At 44.9% G+C, this 26,328-nt stretch overlaps 1 protein-coding gene across 1 annotated transcript; it reads right to left on the bottom strand.

Annotated features, from left to right (window-relative positions):
* Positions 1–8,148: 8,148 nt before the first annotated feature.
* Positions 8,149–25,677, bottom strand: KPTN (kaptin, actin binding protein). Its single transcript, XM_072123868.1, has 12 exons — positions 25,404–25,677; positions 24,458–24,540; positions 22,559–22,643; positions 22,377–22,431; positions 21,900–21,975; positions 19,707–19,780; positions 16,206–16,315; positions 15,087–15,191; positions 14,927–15,005; positions 13,725–13,860; positions 10,834–10,989; positions 8,149–8,443 (listed from the first exon to the last, which is right to left on the bottom strand). The coding sequence occupies exons 1-12, from the start codon at positions 25,618–25,620 to the stop codon at positions 8,294–8,296; spliced, it is 1,326 nt and encodes a 441-aa protein (XP_071979969.1). The 5' UTR covers positions 25,621–25,677; the 3' UTR covers positions 8,149–8,293.
* Between the last annotated feature and the right edge of the window lie 651 nt (positions 25,678–26,328).

Raw genomic sequence — 26,328 nt, 5'->3', positions numbered from 1 at the left:
TGGTTCACAATGCAATCAGATGGTAGATTTCCTTTAATGTGTGATACTTCCCAACTCCTTAAAGATGGTACTTGGTACAACATTTGTCATTACCCCTCCTCCTTACAGAATAGCGCCCCCTTCTGGTTCGGACTTTTAAGACAGAGGATAGAAATGTCTAAGAGACCTGAATATATGATAAAAAGCAGTAAAAATGGCGGCTACAGGTCACATCCGCGAGACTTAGGATGACGCAGGATAATGGACCCTGTAGATCTGAATCAGTAGGAGAGACGCAGCTCATTTTATGAAAGACCAATTAATAATATTCTACAACAGACGAGGAGGCGAGAAATGAGAAGTGAATGAATATTTTAGCAGCATCTGTAATAAAATTACAGGATAAATGAGTCAAAAACGGCGAGGACTTGAATGTAACAACACCCGTGCCATACAGCCCTATATCAGTGGTATATCCCTATATAGCAGGACCCGAAATCCTAAATCTTTGCTGCTACTTTTTAATTTTACTTCAGAAATGAATAGAGCAGGTGATGATACTATGTATAACATACTTTATTAAGTAAAGCAGCTTCTATGTGACTTTGTCTGCTTCTTGACATTGTAGCGAGCATCTGAAAGTCTCCTGAATTGTCCACTTCAGGTAGATAAGGAGGCTAATGATTAACTCTTTCCACACCTAGATGGTGTTTACCTTAATGATTCAGCTCTATGAGGAGATTTGACTCTTGGAGAGAGGAGCATCATTAGATACTTTATCAGGTTATTTATCTCTTAGCTGTGAGGGGATACAGAATAAAAAGTGGATTTACACAAACTACTCAAATAAGGATGAAAAAAAGAGGAAAATGGAAAGGACAGAATTATTTAGAGTAAATCTACCATCCAAATCCCTCATGATAAACCAGGGACATTACTCATAGATCCAGGCACCGGGACTGTAGAAGGTCTCTTCTCATTCTAAAATAAACTTTTACAATTATGCTAATGAACCTGAAAGCCTACTGGAGCGGTTCCGAGAGCCCCTTGGTTCTGCAGATTCACAAGCTGTTACACAGTCACCCTCTGCTTCCCCCTCCCAGTGTGTGAGATTACAGCAGGCAGATGGAGGGGGGGGGGAAGATAAACTTAAAAGGAAATATACACTCCGCGGCCACTTTATTAGGTCACCTGTCCAACTGCTCGTTAACACTTAATTTCTAATCAGCCATTCACATGGCGGCAACTCAGTGCATTTAGGCATGTAGACATGGTCAAGTCAATCTCCTGCAGTTCAAACCGAGCCTCAGTATGGGGAAGAAAGGTGATTTGTGGCCTTTGAACGTGGCATGGTTGTTGGTGCCAGAAGGGCTGGTCTGAGTATTTCAGAAACTGCTGATCTACTGGGATTTTCACGCACAACCATCTCTAGGGTTTACAGAGAATGGTCCGAAAAAGAAAAAACATCCAGTGAGCGGCAGTTCTGTGGGCGGAAATGCCTTGTTGATGCCAGAGGTCAGAGGAGAATGGGCAGACTGGTTCGAGCTGATAGAAAGGCAACAGTGACTCAAATCGCCCCCCGTTACAACCAAGGTAGGCAGAAGAGCATCTCTGAACGCACAGTACATCGAACTTTGAGGCAGATGGGCTACAGCAGCAGAAGACCACACCGGGTGCCACTCCTTTCAGCTAAGAACAGGAAACTGAGGCTACAATTTGCACAAGCTCATCGAAATTGGACAGTAGAAGATTGGAAAAACGTTGCCTGGTCTGATGAGTCTCGATTTCTGCTGCGACATTCGGATGGTAGGGTCAGAATTTGGCGTCAACAACATGAAAGCATGGATCCATCCTGCCTTGTATCAGCGGCTCAGGCTGGTGGTGTCATGGATCCATCCTGCCTTGTATCAATGGTTCAGGCTGGTGGTGGTGGTGTCATGGATCCATCCTGCCTTGTATCAGCGGGTCAGGCTGGTGGTGGTGGTGTCATGGATCCATCCTGCCTTGTATCAGCGGCTCAGGCTGGTGGTGGTGGTGTCATGGATCCATCCTGCCTTGTATCAGCGGCTCAGGCTGGTGGTGGTGGTGTCATGGTGTCTTTGGGCCCCTTGGTACAACGCCACAGCCTACCTGAGTATTGTTGCTGCCCATGTCCATCCCTTTATGAGCACAATGTCCCCTGTAACATCTGATGGCTACTTTCAGCAGGATAATGCGCCATGTCATAAAGCTGGAATCATCTCAGACTGGTTTCTTGAACATGACAATGAGGTCACTGGACACAAATGGCCTCCACAGTCACCAGATCTCAATCCAATAGAGCATCTTTGGGATGTGGTGGAACGGGAGATTCGCATCATGGATGTGCAGCCGACAAATCTGCGGCAACTGTGTGATGCCATCATGTCAATATGGACCAAAATCTCTGAGGAGCTTCCAGCACCTTGTTGTATCTATGCCACGAAGAATTGAGGCAGTTCTGAAGGCAAAAGGGGGTCCAACCCGTTACTAGCATGGTGTACCTAATAAAGTGGACGGTGAGTGTATATATATATATATATTATGCTATAGCTGAACCCAGGGGGTGACATCAGCTATGATGTGAGCAGTGGTCTAAGAGCGTCCTAATGCATGCTGGGAGGTGTATAGGTGACAATGGGTAGGTCTGTATGGTGCCTACTAGTCAGGCCTGTGAATGTAGCCGAGACCCTGGTGTACGTGTTAGTAAGAGACCCTAATAGATCTCATAATGGGACCACCATGTTTCCAGACTATAACTGGCTGTATAAATTGTACGGTCAGTCATGTGCGCCATGAAAACGTGCGATCATCTCCATCTATACACGTAGGACCTATGTACGTAACGCCAGGGTTCATGGCATATGAGGTGTTGATTTTCTTGCTGACACAACCCTCCCAAATCACGATCACTTTGTAGATTTTATCAAACCTGACCCGTCCCTTTAATAAATGAATATCCTCAGTTTGACTGTAAAGAAGCTCATGCGACCTCTGCAGGGCAAAAATGGAATTACAACCTTCGGTGACTTCCGGATCTACAGATTACGGAATTTTCAGATTGTAATTTAAAAAAAGCAGTCGCTTGGAATATGCTAATTTTTGCGCATCCCATCTGTCAGTATTTAGTGATATGTCCTTCAGCAAAATATCACAGCTTTCAGAAATGGACTGTAACAAGAAAAAAAACATCCTTGGTCTGCACTTTTCTGGCAAAATTTAGTATAATATACTGTGTTAGGGTCAAAGGTGACCGATCCCAATTCATCCAGGTCGTCTTCAGAGGCCGCTGGGACCTGATGAGAAATCTGTACCAGGCCCCCAAATATAAAGTAGCAGAGAAGTGACAACTTTTAACCCTTAAGGATTATAAGCATAATTTTCAAAGTTGATTGTAACTAGCTCCACTCATGCACTGCTGTATAAGAGGTTCTGAAAAAAAACTATTATACTTGAACATTATTTGTATAGCGCCCTGACTGGTCTTTACATCTGTTTTGTGGTATTTGGTTGATGGTGTACTGACTGGCAGGATGACTGGAGGGTTGTGTTCCCCTGTCTGGACGTAGTAGTGTGGCGCTGCTAGGGGTCTGTACTGTGGCAGAGTAAGATTATATAAGAAGTTATGGCAATGCTATAAAAGGAAATCTACCATTTGTTTTTATGTACTGTGAACCAAACATACCTTGAGAATGCTGTAACGACACTGATGCAGAAACATATCTTGTTTAATCCCTGATCCGAGTGGTTTTGCTCAAAAAACTGTTAAAAAATTCAGGACCTTGGGAGGCTGAGTGCCTACATAAACATAAAAAACATAAAAGACTGGAACCACCTGGCTGCTCGCCTAAGGGAGAGACTGTAACCACCAGGCTGCTCGCCTAAGGGAGAGACTGTAACCACCTGGCTGCTCGTCTAAGGGAGAGACTGTAACCACCAGGCTGCTCGCCTAAGGGAGAGACTGTAACCACCTGGCTGCTCGTCTAAGGGAGAGACTGTAACCACCAGGCCGCTCACCTAAGGAAGAGGCGGCAACCACCAGGCCGCTCGCCTAAGGGAGAGGCGGCAACCACCGGGCCGCTCGCCTAAGGGAGAGGCGGCAACCACCGGGCCGCTCGCCTAAGGGAGAGGCGGCAACCACCAGGCTGCCAGCCTAAGGGAGAGGCGGCAACCACCAGGCTGCCAGCCTAAGGGAGAGACTATAACCACCAGGCTGCTCGCCTAAAGGAGAGACTGTAACCACCAGGCTGCTCGCCTAAGGGAGAGACTATAACCACCAGGCTGCTCGCCTAAGGGAGAGACTATAACCACCAGGCTGCTCGCCTAAGGGAGAGACTGTAACCACCAAGCTGCTCGCCTAAGAGAGGCTGCAACCACCTGGCTGCTCGCCTAAGGGAGAGACTGTAACCACCAAGCTTAGTGCCGCGGTCCATAATCATATTTACACCAGCTATAAGAATTTTGCAAAATGCCAGGGCAACCCTAACATCTCCAGACACCATGACGGCTTCATCCGTCTACACAATGTGCTGCGCACAACCAATATTTCCCTTTCAAGGAAAGTCCCTGCTGCCACAAATGATTAAAAGAGGACGACGAGTCACGAGGTTCTGTAGAAGTTACCGGACGTGTAATCCTGCAGCCTGCAAGGAACTCATCAATAACGACATAATCCGCCGGGGCCTAATATTATCGCTGCCTTTTCCAAAGACGCTTTAATAGTCTGAATCAGGACTCAACAGGATTATGGGGCCTAATCCTCGAGTTGTGCAGGATTACAGGACTTCATCTAAACTGCACCGGGCGCCTTTAACCGAGGCTTCTGCTTATTCACTATCATAAGACATCATGTGGCAGAGACGGTTACTTATACATTATGTGGACGGATTCAAGGGCTCCTAATAGGGCAATCTACACTGCGGCTACAACTGGAAGCAGGGCCGACTCCAGGTATCAGTAGGCCCCTGGGTGACAGAGCCTCTGTGGGCCCCTTTGCAATGAACTCATGTGGCACGCATTAAAATTCAGAAACTAAAACAATCCCCAATTCCCTAAAATATTCCCTAGTGTATCATCCCAAAAGATCCATCATGGGTATTTTATATACATCGCCCTTCATGTTTGTTACAACCTAATGTGGGCCCCCCCAGCAGCTCTGGGCCCCAGCACTCATCCAGGTATGCCCAGTGCTGCCGCCCACCCTGACTGTAAGCCCCCCCTATAGAAGAGGACCGAAGGTGACACATATCAGTACTTGCAGAAAACTGACAACATTTATCAGAACAAGTCCCGAAATAATTGTAATGACATGCGAACCGCCAGTAATGGTGATTATTTTCCCCTTCACGCTACCTCCACTCCACCTTGGGGTGGGCATGGGTGATATGGGCTGGCATGTGGCAGGACCGTGCACTCGCTGTAGCCTGCGAACTTTCACCGTTGAACATTCTCAGGTTTTTTGAAGTTCCAGACGAACATTTTTTCTTTTTGCCCCCAGTGACAATTGGAGTTTCAAACTTTTTTGCTGTAATGGGACCAAGGATTATCAATAAAGCTTCATTACAGACACCTTACAGCTGATCATTGCAGTCTGGGACTATAGTAACATCCAGAGAGGTCACAGGGGGCAGAGGGGTCCGTCTGTAACTAGGGGTCGTCTGTAAGTCAGGTGTCCTTAAGTAGGGGACCGCCTGTACTGCCTCTGCAATTAATATATTCACCTTTGATTAGGGCTCCCATGCATACCCCAGTTATTGAAGAAAACTGACAAATAATAATAAAAAAATAATTTAAAAAAGTCTTTTATGATGTCTTTTGGTAACTTTTGAAAAAAAATATTTTATAAAGGGGGTATAGATTATTCCAGACTGTATTGGATACATTGGGGACTGTGATGAGCAGTGAGCTCCCCCTAGTGGTCTGTGGAGGTGGTTAGAATTTTAGCATTTGCAGTTTTATGGCGTTGGCGCGGTCTTTATCTATGATATACTGTATATGCCACTATTTCAGCTGATTGCTATAGATTTCGGTAATTAGTGCCGGCTCGGTAGTCGGGTTGCTCTGTAATAAGCAGGTCCAGTATTACAGGAACATTACATGATGATCCGTGCGGAATATGATGATATTTCCCTTGTACTATCCCTAGAGACCTCTACATGTCCAGGCTTCGCCCGCGCCTCTGTACTGTGGGTTCTCCACCTGAAATGACCCGTTCCGCAGATTTAACCCTATCAGATCGGGTCCAGGCAGATTTGCTGTAAATACGTCTTTGATTGAGAAATCCATCCCGTACATGTGATCGAGTTTTCTTCTGTACTGGCATATCCAACGTAAGACATGTTGGGGGAGATTTAGCAATGACACATTAGACCATAGCAGAATCCGCTGTACCAGATTTATCACCGGACTGGCAGGTTCTGCCTCACAACATCGATTAGTTGGTTTGGTTTAATGGCTCACAATGATAACATTTTTGGTACAGCAACAAATTTTTTTTCAAGCACTGACCCCCCCAAAGCCACAATGTTAGGAGGCTAAAGGACCTGTAATGACATCACTCTGGTCACATGACATGCTGAGAAACAAGAGAGGGGAGGGGCCAGCTGAGTAGGACAAGCCTTTTTTGATGTCAGGATATAAGATAAAGTTGATTTATGTGGATATAATGGAAACAATTTTAGCTATAAGGGCTCAGTTAGTTATAAGGGCTCTATGGGAACCAGTCACTAGCTGTATATGTGAAAAAAGGGTTGACAGGTTCCCTTTAAGTCCTGCTGACTTGTAAATCATTAGCATTAACCACACCCCTTCAAGTGAGATCTCTTATTAGAGATTTTATAGATGTGAAAAGAGATCACCTTATTTCTTCCGGAGCTCTGCTGCATTATGTTAAGGTCAAGGAAGGATCCGGATGCAAAAAAACTAAAGATAATAATAAAACGGTTGCGGCCTCTGGATGTTCCCATAACAACTGGAATGAAATCCTCCAATGGTTACACTGCTGAATCCAAGTTATATATTCCCCCCCATCTCATGCGCTGGAGCATTGCATCTAACCTACCTACCTGGACAGTCATTAGCCTCCACCATGTGCATGTACTTACAGTATGTACTTACCAACTTTAAGGGCTCTTGCACATGAACATTGACTTTGGACCAGAGCTATTTCTATGGGCTCATACACGACTGTGGTTTCGAACCGTAATTCCAGGTCCAGTCTTTTCTGCTGTCAGTAACACATGAATGGACCTCACAAATCTTAAAAAAGGGGATTGTCCACTTGCAACAAATAATTGATATATATTGTGTAAGGAAAAGTTATACAATTATTCAATATACTTTCTGTATCAATTCCTCGCGGTTTTCTAAACCTCTGCTTGCTGTCATTATATAGGAAGCTTCATTGTTTACTTCCAGTGGATAGAAATCCGTCCATGGTCATGTGATGTCACACGGGTGCACGAGCCGTTAGTTAATCAGAGAGCCGTGTGATACTAACAGCTCGTGCACCTGTGTGACATCACATCACCATAGATTTCTACCCACTGGAAGGACAGCAAGCAGAGATCTAGAAAACTGTGAGGGTAGAAAGTATATTGGAAAATCTAGTAATTTTCCATTCAAGTAGACAACTCCTTTTATGCCAGTACGATGCAGCCGTGTATGATGGCATTATTAGGGAAATGAATAGTGCTATTCTGTAGGAAGTATAGAGGGTTATTTATCATATGCGGGCGCTCATACACATGATATCATATGCTAATATTGTGGCCTCTTCTGAGCATGCAGCACGGTGGCTCTGTGGCTCAGTGGTTAGTATTACAGCCTTGCCGCGCTGGGATCCTAGTTTCAAGTCTACAACATCTGCAAAGAATTTGTATGTTCTCTCCGTGTTGCCGCGTGTTTCCTCCGGGTCCTCCGGTTTCCTCCCACACTCCAAAACATGGTAGGTTGATTAGATCGTGAGCCCCATTGGGGACAGGGACTGATTTGACAAGTTCTATGCAGCGCTGCGTCATCTGTGTGCGCTATATAAAGAAATTATTATTCATTATTGTTATCGTCAAGAGGGTCCGGGGTCTCGATGTATCTGGGGGCCGGCTGCAAAGCATTTCTTTCTACCCTTATTTACACACACATCAGGATTTTGAGACTAATTTAATATAAATTTCTTGCATCCAATCCCTTATCCTCAGCTCTGCCACACACATGTTGGTATCAGACTCCGTACAGAGCGCTTCATACCACACCATAGTGTATGGTCCTACAGTTCTGGTTCCACCTGTAATGGAAGAGTCTATGGATCAGGCGCGGCGATGTCTGTGGCGTCCTGGGATTGCTCCGCCCCTTCTTCTTTCTCTACGTGTGACACGTCGGATGCGTTGGCTTCCTCTACCTGCTGCCGCAGCCTCTGGATGAGATATTGGGACGTCTTGGCCAAGCTATGCTGTAGGAAGAGAGAGGAAAGACACAACAAAGTCATACAGGACACAGACAAGGAGGAGCTCCTGTCCTTTTCTATGGATAGAGGATAACTTGCTGAACAGCGGTGGGACCCCCACAGATGAGAATGGGGTCTGTTGTGCCCCCCAAATGAAGGGACCTGCATGTCGGAAGTAACGGAGCGCTGCGCTCAGCAATATCCGTCCACCCCACAGAAGTGTACATCACATCACATATGCGGCCAGCTTCTCTATTGTTCATTTGGGTGGGAGAACAGACCCCCAGTACTCATGATCCCTGGGGGTTCCTTCACTAGGGATAGTGGAAAAACTTAATCCGGCAATTGATATGGTTGGACACCCCCTTTAAGATTATGACACATTGATGAAGTGAAAGACCTGACTGTATTAAAGGGGTTGTACATGACTACTTATATTTCCAACAACAGTGCTGCACCTATGCACAGGACGTGTGTGGTACTGCAGCTCAGCACCAATCCCTAAAACAATTCTTATGTAACTCTGTGCCGATTTTTACTCCTCAAATTTATTAGGATCCATTGGAGACCCAAATATTCTGGTGTAGCGTCCGGTCCGGTGGCTGTTATACGGATACTAATGTACATTAAATAAACTAAAACTTTTGGGATTGGAGAACAAGAAGGAAACAGTTCGGATTCTTCTGCCTAAATTGCAAAAATATCTCCAGGAAACTAATTAAGCGCTGGCAGATAATTATTAATCAGGCTGATAGCCGGGGACTTAGCGGGCGTCATGTGAGGGCCGCAGCCTGAGCTCAGCAACAGCAGAGAAAGATGATTTGTGCAAGAAATAATGAAGACGCCGCCATGTTCTGCTTTAATAAGGAGCACAACAGGTTGTCTGGAGGGGGAGATACGCACCGATATGATAAGATATAGTGGGGGGCAACGTCTCTCCAGAACACACAGGGACCCGGGCAGCACAATGCTGCAGTCATACAGTAATTAGTCAGTGACAATTAGTATACTACAGGCTGTCCCCGGGTTACGTACAAGATAGGTTCCATAGGTTTGTTCTTAAGTTGAATTTGTATGCAAGTCGAAACTGTATATTTTATAATTGTAGATCCAGACAAAAATTTTTTTGTCCCAGTGACGATTGTAGTTTCAAAATTTTTTCCTGTAATTGGACCAATGATTATCAATAAAGCTTCATTACAGACTCCTTACAGCTGATCATTGCAGTCTGGGACTATAGTAACATCCAGAGAGGTCACCAGAGGTCACAGCAGGCAGAGGGGTCTGTCTGCAACTAGGGGTCATCTGTAAGTCGGGTGTCCTTAAGTAAGGGACCGTCTGTAGGACTTTAAAGAAAACCTGTCACCAGATATTACCCAATCAAACTGCCCCTTCCCCTCTCAGGTAGGGGATAAAATGTTCTTTCCTCTTCTGTGAAATCTGGCAGGTTTACGTATTCACAATCACTTTCAAACGTTATCTGCAAAGTGAGTCACTTTTTGCCTAAGATGAGTCACCGAGAGAGGCTGCAGATAAAGTATATCACTTCAGGCACCCCCTATTAGTTCCATAGCTCCTAGAAGTATGATGCTGGAATCATATGAAAAATAAGAATCTGGTCTTTGAGGCTGCAGCCACACGTGGAATTCACATTGCACTTTGAAAAGCAATACAACGGCTGAGGAGATTTGCCCGTGGCCGTTAACATTGCCTGACAACACAAACGTTACCAACAATGTAATGAGGCAAATCTCCTCAGCCGTTGCATTGCTTTTCAAAGTGCAATGTAAATTCCATGTGTGGACGAAGCTTCAGGTTTGAGCTACAGAACTAGAGATTACAGGCAAAAATAGTCAGAAGTGGAGCTGGACCTTTACTCCTCACTAGGTCTTTAAAGGCTTGTACCTTCAGTTCTGTAGTAGATGATACAACCACAATCCACATGCAATCTGTAAGATGAGATTCTTATCTTTAATATGACACCAGAAGATAGCGGCATCCAAATTGACACTTGCCCTCCAGCCTGGAAATGGAACCACCTCAAACAAAAAGTGACTCTTCTCTGCTCACGTGACTTTGGGAAGTTCAATGGGTGAAATTCCATATAGAAGAGGGGGACATTTCGTACCCAACCTACTACTAGTTAAAAGGGGCTAATCTCTAAATTGTCCATGTGATTTAGTAATTTTAAACTGGTGGATCCTGGAAGGTGCCACGTTTCGTGGTACTTATATGTGAAGAAAGGGCCAGGATTCATGGCTGGGGGCGGATCTGACGACAGTATGTTGACAGGTTTTTACTAGGAAGCATCATAAATGTGAATGCAGCTGTAGGATATAGTACAGGCGGCAACTCATGGATGGAGGGGGGCGATGTAAGACCCTCTGACGTCTCACCTGCAGTATATGGAGTCCCTTGAGGCACATTACAGCCAGCTCACAGAGCCCGTCCCACGTCAGATCCACGTGTGCTATGCACAGCAGGGGGCTGGGGAAACTTCTTTGCCACATAAGCTGGAAATGTCCCTGCATGTACTTGTAACACAGGAGCTCCTGCAGGTGGGAGAGAATAAGTGGAAGTCATGGACTTTATAAAGTTTACTTTATAAAACTTTATTTCACATTACCTGGCTCTCTGCCAGCGGCGTGTATGTAGTCCCAGGAGGATGTGGCTGCAGAAGCCTATGTACGCCTGTGTCTCAGTCTCCTCCACACCATTCCCTGGTTGGATGAGTGTGAAGAAGGAGAGACTGAGCGGCCCCTCACATGCTGCAGGCAGGGAGCCAGATAATGCGAAATAAACTTGTATAAAGCAGTGGCAGTATTTATAATGCTGACAAAGGCATTGTTAAAAATCAGCATAGCTTAGGCTATTGGAAGTAACTAAAAATGACATTTCTGATATTTCATCAGAACACAAGTTTCTGGATTTATCAAGACCCAAATCGGTAAAATCCAAGAGACACAAAGTATGTTGAAGGAAACCTGTCACCAGGTTTTACCCAATTAAACTAGCCGCCCCCTCAGGTAGGGTATAAAATGTCCTCTCTAGAAATCTCCCCTACATATCCCCTTCAAAGTCATGTGGAAATGAGAAGAGTCATATTTTACAGGAAATGAGTCAAGATTAGAGGCTGTGACTTCAAAAACTCTTATCTTCCGTTGTATAGCACCTAGAAACATGCTACTGATATATTAAAGATAAGAATCTCATCATTCAGACTTTTCAGTTAGCTACTAAACTGGAGATACAGATGGCTAAAGACACTGCTGGAAATGCAAGCCGCAGATGAACATCCAGATTCCACCTATGTCCATCTGCCTTTATCGCCTGGTTCTGTAACTCACATTACATACGATATGAGTTATAAGATTCTGATCTTTACTATGACACCACACATCTTGTTACTTTATATCTGAAGATAAGTGCGTTGGAAGTGACTCTTCCAATGCAGCCTCTAAACTTGACTCGTCTCGGGCAAAATATGACTCTTCTCTGCTCATGTTCACATGACTTTGGAGGGGATTTTGTTATGTCACATAAAAGAGGGAATTTTAGAAAGGACATTTAAGTTTAATGAGGTAAGATCGGGTGACAAATGAGCCAGTTGAGACCTCTTACAGTAGAGTAGAAGACCACCCAGGCCGATATACAAGTCCTTAGGGATGCACAACACAGAAATCTACTAGAGATGAAGAGGAGGCATTAAAATGCGACAGTCACACTTAGTAACAACTTGGCCTGATTTTACGGGGGGGTGAAATGACACATCGGGGGGGCCGCAGGCAGTTTCGCTCTCTCTCTCTCACAAGCTGCACTTATTTAATTAGATTCATTGTTTACACCTTCTCCGCCAGCGTCACCCACCCGTACAAGCGACATGTGTCAGTGGGCGGTAATCTAATTAATCCAAAGCTGCTACACTGCAATTCACCCGCCTGCACAGGGCCACATCCGGGTGACGCTTCAGCCGCTGCACAGGAGCCGCGATCTCAGTTACCTAACTATGCAAATATAGGTGCCATAAGAGTGTCAGGAGGACATGACACAACTCCACCTGCAAAGTATTTGACCTGGATGCAACCAACAGCTATAAATAACACCGTATATGCATTTCTGCACAGTTAAAGGGACACTCCAGAATGTGCTCCACTATAGTATTCCATGATGCAGTCTCACACCGGTTCTTTTCCTTGCTATAGTCATAGGAGAACCCATAAGTTACTACAACCGTCACACAGCCTCCCTGACTGTATACTTACGGTATGGAGACTGTAGATAAGAGGAGATGATAATCATTTTGGACACATGATGTTGTGTTGAGGCATTATGGGATTAATAGTAAAGCAGAGAGGGGGGTTTTAAGAATTGCTCACAGCCTCCCTGACTGTATATTTAAGGTATGGAGAATATACATAATAGAGAGGATAATCAGTGTATTCCCAGCTAGCAGTGATTGATCAGTCTCTAAATGGTTACGTGATGCTGTGTTGAGGCATTATGGGATTAATAGTAAAGCAGAGAGGGGGTTTTAAGAATTGCTTACAACCTCCCTGACTGTATTTTTAATGTATGGAGAATATAGATAATAGAGAGGATAATCAGTGATGATCAGTCTCTAAATGGTTACGTGGTGCTGTGATGAGGCATCATGGGATTAATAGCAAAGCAGAGAGGAGGTTTTAAGAGTTTCTCGCAGTCTTTTTTTTTTTGTTAACAGGGTATGAGCACATCTGCAAACTCGCTGGAAGAGAAAAAGTAACATAATGGAAACCCAACAAACCCCATTATTGTAAATGAGGGTCACATGGGATCCATTGTTTATTTTAGAGAGATTAGAACCCAGGGTCTTATTGACCTTTAAAATATCTTCAGGTCAGTGGGACCTTACAGATTGACTAGAGGGGCTCCTTACTATGGGCAGCACTGTGGCTTAGTGGTTAGCATTACAGCCTTGCAGCGCTGAGAACCTGGGTTCAAGTCCTAGGGTCAACATCTGCAAAGAGTTTGTATGTCCTGTGTTTCGTGGGGTTCCTCCAGGTCCTCCGGTTTCCTCCCACACGCCAAAACATACTAGTAGGTTGATTAGATTGGGGACAGAGACAGATTTGGCAAGCTCTGTGCAGCGCTGCGTCATCTGTGTGCGCTATATAAATAACAGAATTATTATAACCCCTTCAGACCCCAAGTGTAGAGTAAACCAAGTCTTCCACCAGGCAATGGCTTTCTGTTAGGGATGTAACAGTTACATAACACGAGTTGTCCCGCAGCTTGTCTTTCGCACTACCTGTCCGTATGTTCCCAGTAAAATCTCCGGCTCCCCATCAAAATCCACGTCAGCTGTCAGGGCACACAGCACGCTGTCAAACTGATCGCTGCTTGGCAGGAGAAGCTGCTCCCGGAGGCCGTTTTGTAAGATGTTCCTAAGATAATATTAATAAGAGGCAAAAAAATTAATAAATAAATAACAAGTGTTAATATTAATAAGATTAGGGCAAGAGCCAATTCTTGGCAGTAAAAATAGCAGATTACTGCATCTGTTACCCACTTCACTTATCAGTATTGGGGACAAGTTATAGAAACCCTGTTATAGCACAATCCTAATATTGTCCCTAATATTGTCCAGATACCCACAGACCCCGAGCGATGAATACGTTGTGTCCGGCGGAAGATCATATACTGAGGAGTTATCCACAGAATACATCATCACATGGGGTCACATGACTCCTGTAACCTCTATCTATGTATAAGAAGAGCAGAAGCTATAGGGGACCTGTCACACACTCAGGTGTTACTATCCCTCTCAGGAAGAGTATAAAATGTTCTTTCTAGAATTCCCTCTTTTATGTCAAATCTAATCCATGTACCTGTAAAAAAAAAAAAAAAAATCTCCCCCCAAAAAAACAAATATGACTCTTTTCGTAGGAGATGAGTCACATTTAGTGGTAGCAGATCTTCTTTTCTATAGCACCTAGAAACATATTAGAGATGAGAATTCTCGAATTCTAGGTGACGGGTTCTCTTTAAAGAGTTGGAGAATCCCAACAGAAAGGAGGGACATATAATATTGTGCTGCCAGTTCTCTTATTTAAAAGACGCTTGAAGTCTACACCCACCGTAAAAGTTCTGGGTGGTCCGAATCATGTTCTCATTTTATGTGTAGGTGTGCGCCACATCATAAGTTACCCACACGGCTCCACCAGTGTATAAATCCATCTTGATAAATGTCCCCCCAATGTATCCATCATCTGCTGGAATCATCATTGATCAGTGGGGATAACAAGGAAAACGTGATCCACTCTCCTACAGCTCCCCCACAGGGGAAACTTAGTATTACACCATCATGTGCATCCAAACCAATGAAGGGAATGATTGGGGCGTCTTTGTTACTTACTGATAACTCGGTTGCTTTTCCTAATAACTCAAAAGTCTCTAACAGTGTAAAATAAATTCTCTCCAAACCAAATAGCGTCACATAACAGAACCAACCAGTAGACTGCAGACAGCTCTATGGTGCTGGTCACCAGGATATGGTACTGCTCATGAAAAGTGTGGCTTTCTTCAGAACCTGAAAGGCAAAAAAGAACAACTTGGTTATCCAATTATACATGGGAAAGTCAGATAGAAGAGATATAACAAATCGCCTCACCGTCCCATCCTGCATACGATGCTCCTACATGGGAACCCGGCAAACTAAATATAAGCACCTTGGAGAGAGGCCCGTCCTGTTGTAGAGACCAACTCTGGAGAATTTCTGTAAAATAAGAACGGACGTATTATTTCCTATACGCCATCAGTATGACAAGCCAATCATAATGTGACAGCCGCTCCTCGTGCCAACCCAATGGTTTCATAAATATTACTTAACTGCTGTTGGGATGAGAACACAATGGCGCCTCCTGGTGGCAAGTTGTAAATTTAAATTCAAAATGTTTTAAAGAAAAGGAAAAAATCTGGCTCTGTCCAGAAAAAATGCTGCATCTCTCTGAAGGTTGCGTTTGGTATTGCAGCTCAGCTCTGTTTAAGTGATCTATTTTACATTGGCATTGGCTTGGTGGCAGTGGCCAAAACCGAGCGGTGGTGGGTGGAGTTAGAAAAATTTTTAAGAACAATTTAAGCTGGGACAACTGCACTGCACTTTTCTGAGAGCGTAAAAAAGCCATCGATGGTCCGGAACAGCGCTGGTTAAAAATAATTTTAATTTACCTCCCGGCATCCCGCGCTGCCATCTCTCCGGTCCGTGCCCAATGTAAACAAACAGGGGCACGGAAGCCGCGCTGTGTTCTGCTTCTAGCTGGCCACAAGCTGAACACAGGCGGCTTCCATGCCCGTTTGTTTACATGGGGCACAGACCACAGAGGAAAGTACATGTCTATATTTATTAACTAGCCCCCTCCCGGCCACCAATGGGTTTTTTTACGCTCTCAGACAACCCCTTTAAAGCCTTAACGTTAAGGGATATTCCAGCTTTTCATAATGAATGAGACGAAGCTGCAATCGCAAGCACAGACACTGTATGTTCTCAAGTCATAGCAAGTTAAGCTCTATCTATCCACAGGATGGGGTCTAACTTGTTGATCGGTGGGGGCCTCAATGATGAGACCCCCACAGATCTCGAGAACAGGGGTCTGTTCAGGGGCTGCATTCTGCATCTCAAGCGGATCAGAAGCACATCGGACCCTACGTTCTCCAGATCCGTGGGGGTCTCATCACTGATCAGCAAGTTAGGCCCTATCCTGACTGGCTCAGCCCCAGTACTCCTGCCCACCTGGTTTGCCTTGGTCTACATGTGAGACACAGAAGTATCCGCTCTGACATCCGTACGCTGTAATCCGCCTCTGGGTGTCTGGGATGTTGTGGACGCTCAGCCAGGTAACACTGCAAAGTTATACACATGAACAATAGTTTTACACAGCGGGTTGGATACTTGATTCTTCTCCTTCAGAGTATATAGGGAATTAGACGGATCCGCCACCCTATCATAGCATTCTGAACTTTTATCTTCTAAATTTGATGGGTGCATGTGGGTTGCAACTTCAGTAATGCTGCAGAGAATATTTAGTCATCGGCTTCTCCGGCGCCCACAACGTGCCATCCCTCGCGAGCGCTTACGAGTAAGATCAGAGTCACGATTCAAAGTGAATAATACTCCCTATAAATATTAGAAAGTATTAGTAAATCTGCCGCTATGTCATTTATAGACATGAAAATTGGGCATCATTAGACTGCCACCTAGTGGAAGAAAAATGGGAGAGAAAAATAAGCTTAGCTCAAGTCTATGGAGCCCTAATGCACCCTTCCCCAAGTATCATACAGTGCTCCGTGTTATATGAGGCCGCCATGTATTCAGTATCATACACTGCTCTGTGTTATATGAGGCCGCCATGTATTCAGTATCATACAGGGCTCTGTGTTATATGAGGCCGCCATGTATTCAGTATCATACAGTGCTTCGTGTTATATGAGGCCGCCATGTATTCAGTATCATACAGTGCTCCGTGTTATATGAGGCCGCCATGTATTCAGTATCATACAGTGCTCCGTGTTATATGAGGCCGCCATGTATTCAGTATCATACAGTGCTCTGTGTTATATGAGGCCGCCATGTATTCAGTATCATACAGTGCTCTGTGTTATATGAGGCCGCCATGTATTCAGTATCATACAGGGCTCTGTGTTATATGAGGCCGCCATGTATTCAGTATCATACACTGCTCCGTGTTATATGAGGCCGCCATGTATTCAGTATCATACAGTGCTCTGTGTTATATGAGGCCGCCATGTATTCAGTATCATACACTGCTCCGTGTTATATGAGGCCGCCATGTATTCAGTATCATACAGGGCTCTGTGTTATATGAGGCCGCCATGTATTCAGTATCATACAGGGCTCTGTGTTATATGAGGCCGCCATGTATTCAGTATCATACAGTGCTTCGTGTTATATGAGGCCGCCATGTATTCAGTATCATACAGTGCTCCGTGTTATATGAGGCCGCCATGTATTCAGTATCATACAGTGCTCCGTGTTATATGAGGCCGCCATGTATTCAGTATCATACAGTGCTCTGTGTTATATGAGGCCGCCATGTATTCAGTATCATACAGTGCTCTGTGTTATATGAGGCCGCCATGTATTCAGTATCATACAGGGCTCTGTGTTATATGAGGCCGCCATGTATTCAGTATCATACACTGCTCTGTGTTATATGAGGCCGCCATGTATTCAGTATCATACAGTGCTCCGTGTTATATGAGGCCGCCATGTATTCAGTATCATACAGTGCTCCGTGTTATATGAGGCCGCCATGTATTCAGTATCATACAGTGCTCCGTGTTATATGAGGCCGCCATGTATTCAGTATCATACACTGCTCTGTGTTATATGAGGCCGCCATGTATTCAGTATCATACAGTGCTCCGTGTTATATGAGGCCGCCATGTATTCAGTATCATACAGTGCTCCGTGTTATATGAGGCCGCCATGTATTCAGTATCATACACTGCTCCGTGTTATATGAGGCCGCCATGTATTCAGTATCATACAGGGCTCTGTGTTATATGAGGCCGCCATGTATTCAGTATCATACACTGCTCCGTGTTATATGAGGCCGCCATGTATTCAGTATCATACAGTGCTCTGTGTTATATGAGGCCGCCATGTATTCAGTATCATACAGTGCTCCGTGTTATATGAGGCCGCCATGTATTCAGTATCATACACTGCTCCGTGTTATATGAGGCCGCCATGTATTCAGTATCATACAGGGCTCTGTGTTATATGAGGCCGCCATGTATTCAGTATCATACAGGGCTCTGTGTTATATGAGGCCGCCATGTATTCAGTATCATACAGTGCTTCGTGTTATATGAGGCCGCCATGTATTCAGTATCATACAGTGCTCCGTGTTATATGAGGCCGCCATGTATTCAGTATCATACAGTGCTCCGTGTTATATGAGGCCGCCATGTATTCAGTATCATACAGTGCTCCGTGTTATATGAGGCCGCCATGTATTCAGTATCATACAGGGCTCTGTGTTATATGAGGCCGCCATGTATTCAGTATCATACACTGCTCCGTGTTATATGAGGCCGCCATGTATTCAGTATCATACAGTGCTCTGTGTTATATGAGGCCGCCATGTATTCAGTATCATACAGTGCTCCGTGTTATATGAGGCCGCCATGTATTCAGTATCATACACTGCTCCGTGTTATATGAGGCCGCCATGTATTCAGTATCATACAGGGCTCTGTGTTATATGAGGCCGCCATGTATTCAGTATCATACAGGGCTCTGTGTTATATGAGGCCGCCATGTATTCAGTATCATACAGTGCTTCGTGTTATATGAGGCCGCCATGTATTCAGTATCATACAGTGCTCCGTGTTATATGAGGCCGCCATGTATTCAGTATCATACAGTGCTCCGTGTTATATGAGGCCGCCATGTATTCAGTATCATACAGTGCTCTGTGTTATATGAGGCCGCCATGTATTCAGTATCATACAGGGCTCTGTGTTATATGAGGCCGCCATGTATTCAGTATCATACAGTGCTCCGTGTTATATGAGGCCGCCATGTATTCAGTATCATACAGTGCTCCGTGTTATACGAGGCCGCCATGTATTCAGTATCATACAGGGCTCTGTGTTATACGAGGCCGCCATGTATTCAGTATCATACAGTGCTTCGTGTTATATGAGGCCGCCATGTATTCAGTATCATACAGTGCTCCGTGTTATATGAGGCCGCCATGTATTCAGTATCATACAGGGCTCCGTGTTATATGAGGCCGCCATGTATTCAGTATCATACAGTGCTCCGTGTTATACGAGGCCGCCATGTATTCAGTATCATACAGTGCTCCGTGTTATATGAGGCCGCCATGTATTCAGTATCATACAGTGCTCCGTGTTATATGAGGCCGCCATGTATTCAGTATCATACAGTGCTCCGTGTTATATGAGGCCGCCATGTATTCAGTATCATACAGGGCTCTGTGTTATATGAGGCCGCCATGTATTCAGTATCATACAGTGCTGTGTGTTATACGAGGCCGCCATGTATTCAGTATCATACAGTGCTCCGTGTTATACGAGGCCGCCATGTATTCAGTATCATACAGTGCTCCGTGTTATATGAGGCCGCCATGTATTCAGTATCATACAGTGCTCCGTGTTATACGAGGCCGCCATGTATTCAGTATCATACAGTGCTCCGTGTTATACGAGGCCGCCATGTGCACCACATCCAGGAACTTACTTGCTCGGAAGATCTCTCAGCTCCGGGAAAAGATTTTCCACTGGTTGTTCTTCAAATTGATGCAGTCCTTCATTCTGTCAGCAGTCAGAGAAGAGTCATAAATCCTCAGCATTGCCAGACAGCGGATGGTACAATCTACATCTTTCCAAAATACTAAACATGTAAGACATCTGCAAGACAAGGCTCTCACCTTCTCCACCACATAAACATACACGGTACCATACAGATAAGCTGCTGCCTGACAACACATGTGGGTCCCGCCTATCTATTCAGGTCCATGGGACAGGCCAGAGATAGCTGGGCGCTGCGCTCAGCAATCTTCCGCCACTCTTATAGACTTTAAAAAAAGCTGCAGGACACACGCCCAACCTATCGCTACACCCAATAGTGAGAACAGGACCCTCATTCTCCTTATGGCTGGGGTTTGTGTTCTCATGAAGGAGGGGGGTCCTAGCTGTCAGACCAACACCGATTAGGAAGTTATACTCTTTAATGTGAATTGGGGATAACTGTCCAAGTTGGAGCAACCACTTTTAGTTAAAGAAAAAAAGCTGTATGACTGCTCTTTGTATGCTCAGATTTCATGAGCGATTGTCAGTATTTGAGGTTTTATTATGCCTACAGGGGTAGCTGTCAATCACAGAAATTACAGTCTCAGAATAAAAGCTAGCAAAACTGAGATTGAAATCTATAAAAACAATTAATACAGTAATTTCCTGTTAAGATACTCAGCTCCTCCTGCTCTATAATATGCTGCCTATATATAGCACACCATGCTCTGTATTACAGAGCAGAAGGAGCCGACCGTACATAGTATTTATCTGCTGACAGCAAAGCATGTTATAGAGCAGTAGCAGATGAACAGATAGTACACTATGTACCATCTGCTCAGATTCTGATGGTCTATATGATGCGACTTGCAGATAGGACACTATATACAATCTTCTCAGCTCCTCCTGCTCTATAACATGCTGCCTGCAGGAAACTATGCACAATCTGTTCCTTTGTAATAGAGCAGAAAGTGCTGAGCAGATTGTACATAGTGTCCTATCTGCAGGAAGCGTGTTATAGAGCAGGAGGAGCTGAGCAGATTGTACATAGTGTCCTATTTGCAGGAAGCGTGTTATAGAGCAGGAGGGGCTGAGCAGATTGTACATAGTGTCCTATCTGCAGGAAGCGTGTTATAGAGCAGGAGGGGCTGAGCAGATTGTACATAGTGTCCTATCTGCAGGAAGCGTGTTATAGAGCAGGAGGAGCTGAGCAGATTGTACATAGTGTCCTATTTGCAGGAAGCGTGTTATAGAGCAGGAGGGGCTGAGCAGATTGTACATAGTGTCCTATCTGCAGGAAGCGTGTTATAGAGCAGGAGGGGCTGAGCAGATTGTACATAGTGTCCTATCTGCAGGAAGCGTGTTATAGAGCAGGAGGGGCTGAGCAGATTGTACATAGTGTCCTATCTGCAGTCCGCATGTTATAGAGCAGGAGGAGCTGAGCAGATTGTACATAGTGTCCTATCTGCAGGAAGCATGTTATAGAGCAAGAGGAGCAGAGCAGATTGTACATAGTGTCCTATCTGCAGGCAGCATGTTATAGAGCAGGAGGAGCTGAGCAGATTGTACATAGTGTCCTATCTGCAGGAAGCATGTTATAGAGCAGGAGGAGCTGAGCAGATTGTACATAGTGTCCTATCTGCAGGAAGCATGTTATAGAGCAGGAGGGGCTAAGCAATTCCCATCTTGACCATGTGGCTCGGTCTCTCAACCACCATTTCAATAACTTAAGACAACCTCATGTAGGCAGAGACTATTCCCACCATAACCATAAAACAAAAAAAAACCCTGCAATCTAAATGCTCTACTATTATTATAAGGGTGCTGTCACACGTCGCGTTTACTGCATGCGTTTAAAAACGCATTGCTACAGCTGAAGGGGTATTTCCCTAATTAAACAGCTGTTAACGCTTGCGTTTACAAAACGCATGCGATAACATCGCGGTTAACGCATGTGTTAACAACCGCATGCGTTAACCGCGATGTTAACGCATGCATTAACAATGCGTTAACGCTTGCGTTTTGTAAACGCAAGCGTTAACAGCTGTTTAATTAGGGAAATACCCCTTCAGCTGTAGCAATGCGTTTTTAAACGCATGCAGTAAACGCGACGTGTGACAGCACCCTAAGTCCCCTCCCTTACCTCTTTGTACAGGTGAATGTACTGATCGTTGCCTCCGAGTAGGAACACCGTCTCCTGTTTATCTCCAACCTGGACTCTGCGGAGGACAAAGAAGTATTAGAAATGGCAAATCTAACCAGCTCTCCAAAGACATGTCAGCCAAAATCACCGGATCCACAAAGCCTCTGTCCTGTATACAGGCGGACCCTAACTTACAGGCGGACCCCCTAGTTACAGGCGGACCCCCTAGTTACAGGCGGACCCCCTAGTCCCAGACTGCAATGATCAGCTGTAAGGCGTCTGTAATGAAGTTTATTGATAATCCTTGTTCCCGTGACAGCAACAAATGTAGAAAATCCAATTGTCACGGGGGACAAAAAAAGAAATTTCTGAAGTTACAATGATAAAATTTTCAGTTCCGAATTGCATACAAATTCAACTTAAGTACAAACCTACAGAACCTATCCTGTACATAACCCGGGGGCAGCCTCTACTTACTCTGCATGACATAGCTGGAAGGGGGTGAACTTCAGCTCCAAATTCAAGCAGCTCTCTGAGTGAGGGATTAAAAGAAAAACAATGGTTATAATATAATCTACCGCCATATGGGGTCCATAATATACCGTCAGTAAGGATGTGGGAAATCCAGTCCCTACAACACACACAAGAGAGGAGCGTACGTGCAATGGAGTCCAGGTTATACTCAGATCCCGGCTCATAGTCACAGTAAATATTTAGGAATGGGCTCGCCTTATCCCCAGAGTCCTGCAAGAGAACATAGAAGTATCAAATTGGAGCTTTTATCCGATTAAACAATGACACAGTTATAAAGTATAGACCTGTCCAGTTCACGTATTCTGCTATAGTTAATTATAAAGGAAACCTACCACCACGGATCTACCTATTAAGGTAGATTGGGTGGTAGGTGGATCTATAGGACGTGAGGATAGACCTTTTAACCCCTTCCTGACGCGTGGAGAGGGCTCACGGAACATATACTGTAGTATGGCAGTATATGATAGGATCGATCAGACAACCTAGGGTTAAAGTACCCCAGGGAGTCTGAAAAATAGTAAAAGTGAAAATAAAAAAAAAAGTTTTTAAAAAAATTATAATAAAAATTCAAATCACCCCCCCTTTACCTAGAACGGATATAAATATTAATAAACAGTAAAAATCAAACACATTAGGTATCGCCGCTTCCAAAAAATGCCCGATCTATCAAAATATAATAACGGTTTTTTTACTGTGTTTAACCCCATAACGGAAAATCGTGCGAAAATGGCACTTTTTTGGCATTTTGAAAAATATAAAAAAAATTAATAAAAAGTGATCAAAAGGTCGTACAGTCCTAAAAATTATAGCAATGAAAACGGCATCTAAAGTCGCAAAAAACGGCACCACCCACAGCTCCGTAAACCAAAGTATGAAAAAGTTATTGCCGCCAGAAGATGACAAAATCCCCCCAAAAAATTTTGTACAGGAGGTTTTAATTTTTGTAAATGTATGAAAACATTATAAAACCTGTACAAATGTGTTATCCCCGTAATCGTACCGACCCAAAGAATAAAGTAGACATGTCATTTGTGGTGCACAGTGAAATCCGTAAAATCCAAGCCCACAAGAAAACGTCGCAAATGTGTTTTTTCACCATTTTCACTGCATTTGGAATTTTTTTCCCGCTTCCCAGTATAGGACATGGGATATTAAATACCGTCACTACGAAGTGCAATTTGTTATGCAGAAAACAAGCCCTCACTCAGCTCTTTATGTTGAAAAATAAAAAATTACAGATAAAATACAGATTTTTGAAGGTGGCGAGTGAAAAATGGAAGTGAAAAAAACTAAAAAGGGCCAGGTCGTTAAGGGGTTAAGGGCTAATTTTCACATCCCCTGTATCCGTTTCTAACCTTTATTGCCCTAATATGCAGATTTTCTAAAAAAGGCTACTGGGGCGTGGAGTAGGCGGAGCTGAGGCTACACGGAGCAGCTACTCCACGCCCCAGTGGCCTCTTTGATCCTACTATCCACATATCTTCGGCGCGCAGCTCCTTGTAGCCCTCATTCGTGAAGCCGGAGTTCTGTGCATGCGCAGGACACAGGCCTGCGGCTGCACAGTCACTGCTCCGAACCCGGAGCTACTGCGCATGCACAGAACACCGGCTTCGCGGACAAGGGCTTGCAGCTTTTCGTAGCTGTGCGCCGCCAAAGATATGCCGGTAGTCTATGTAAACTGCCCCTATGAGCAGACTAAGGGTGATGTCATACATGGCGTTTTTGGTCCGTTTTTTGGCAGTTTACCATGCATTTGGCTGCTTACATCCTGTTTATCTATGAAGATAATTGGGAAAAACGGACCAAAAACGCCATGTGTGGCATTACCCTTACCCATTAAAATACAATTCTTCTTTGCAAAAATTTGTTGGGCTGCGCAGAGGTCTCAGTGTATAATAAATGGGCCCGAGCTGCAGTACCGGGCACTACCACTACTCAACAATAAAAGGGGATGCAATGTGGGGGTGCTGGGACATTGAGGACCTATAGCTGTAGGTGTTACAGATGAGACCCTGGACACGCACCTTGATGAAGGTAATTCCCACCACCAGACCGCGCTTGGGGGGAGACTTGCTGAAGGAATCAATGGAGACGATCTCAGCGTCAACTGGAAAACAGAACAAGTGAAATATTCAGGTTGATGGCGTCTAACATCCAGCAACTGGTACAAAGAGGACGGGACGGGAAGCAGATAGCGCCAGGCTCTGTGCGGTGGTCAGAACAAGTTACTGCAGATCAGCTCAGACTGAATGGGAAGCACTACAGCAAGGAAAGCAACAGGACTCTACGTGACTACACAGGGATCATCTGTAGTCTGTTACCACGGTAACACAGAGGGGAAGGGCTTGGGGGTACAGACTTTCAATTATGTTTCTGAGGGAGTAGATAGTGCAAAGTTACACACAAGCAAAAAAAAAATTTAAAAAAATTGAGGGCGCTGTCCCACGTTGCGTTTGCAAACGCAGACAAAACCGCACCCACCGGGCGGTCCGATCGCATCGGCGTTTCCATGGAAACGCCTGCGATCGGGAACGAGCCACTGGTGTTTTGCACTAATTTAACGCAAAACACCGGCGGCTCGTACACAATCGCAGGCGTTTCCATAGAAACGTAGATGCAATCGGACCCCCCGGGTGGACGCAGTTTTGTCTGCGTCTACGTTTGCCTGAAGGGCGCGGTCACACATTGCGTTTTAAAACACATGACAACAGCTGAGAAGAGGAGATTTGCGTTTACAAAATGCAATGTAAACACAAATGTTAACAGTAATGTAATTAGGCAAATTCCCTGTCAGCTGTAGTAATGCGTTTCAAACGCAATAAAAACGCAGCGTGTGACCGCGTCTGTGACTGACTTTGCACTGTCCACTCCCTCGGCGCGCGCTTCCCGCCATCACTTCAGGTCACCTGAGCAAGACCACGCCCTCCCCCCTTCCAGGTCCAGTGTCCGCGCAAGCCCCTCCCTCCGCACCTGGTATATAAGTGAACTGCAGCTCCCGGGCTCCGGCGCGCAGTTTGTCCCTCAGCTCCTGGTACTTGAAGCTGGTGACTTTGCCCTTCAGGGTGGCGGCCAGTAGCTCGTGTCCCGCGCCCCCGGTGCACGGCAGGACCGACAGACCGTACACATTGCTCTGAGAAGGGAAGCGGATGAAAGTATCTTCTGTAAGAGGGCAGCAGTCACCGGCCATGACCGGAAGTGACGTGCGCTCAGCACGACTGCCAGATACAAAGATGGCGGCTGGTGACATCCGGTGTCAGTTTCCGCAGTGTATTTGCCCGGCTTCCTCCTCGGTGACATCATTCTCCTCCGCGCCGGCTGCAGTGTCGTCTGTTCTCAGGGCAGCAGCTTGTCACGTTTAGCTCAGGGTTAGAGCCTCATCGTCTGTATGATTTCACCCGATTTCTGGTGTTCAGTGTGTATTCAGACTGTCCATTTAAAACCGTTCAATAAAAATGTAATTTTACTGTTTGTTTTTTTTTAATGCAGTCTGGAATCTTAAAATGGATTTTCTGGACCTAAAACTAGTAATGGAATATGTACAAAGCAGCAGCTGTGCACTAAAACCTCAGCCAAAAGGAAAGCAGCGCCGGCCCTTGTGAAGTGGCCGACCACGCGCACTGCAAGCCCTGCCGCTCACCTAATAACGGCCTAACAATCTTGTGTGTAGGAAAAACATGTGCGTTTTTGAAGTGGCGCAAATTTCCCTAATTACATTGCTGTAAAAATTTAGGTTAAAAAAAAAACCCATGTGTTAACTTTACATTCATGTTACCGTTCTGTTAGAATAATGTTAACACAAATATTAACAGCAATATAATCAGACAAGTCTCACAACGCAATGTAAATGCCACGTGTGATCACAGTCAGAGACTGAACTTTCCCAAGGCAACCAGGA

Source organism: Engystomops pustulosus, chromosome 9 (genome assembly GCF_040894005.1).
Source record: "Engystomops pustulosus chromosome 9, aEngPut4.maternal, whole genome shotgun sequence".
Taxonomy (NCBI): Eukaryota; Metazoa; Chordata; class Amphibia; order Anura; family Leptodactylidae; genus Engystomops; species Engystomops pustulosus.
This window is presented reverse-complemented; position numbering and strand designations above follow the sequence as displayed.

Excerpts from the sequence above, each read along its gene's own strand:
- KPTN (XM_072123868.1), bottom strand. The coding sequence starts at position 25,620 with ATGGCCGGTGACTGCTGCCCTCTTACAGAAGATACTTTCATCCGCTTC. Across the intron at positions 19,781-21,899 it reads ACATTCACCTGTACAAAGAG|AATGAAGGACTGCATCAATT; the intron begins GTAAGGGAGGGG and ends GACTGCTGACAG. Across the intron at positions 10,990-13,724 it reads TACTGGGAACATACGGACAG|GAGCTCCTGTGTTACAAGTA; the intron begins GTAGTGCGAAAG and ends TCCCACCTGCAG.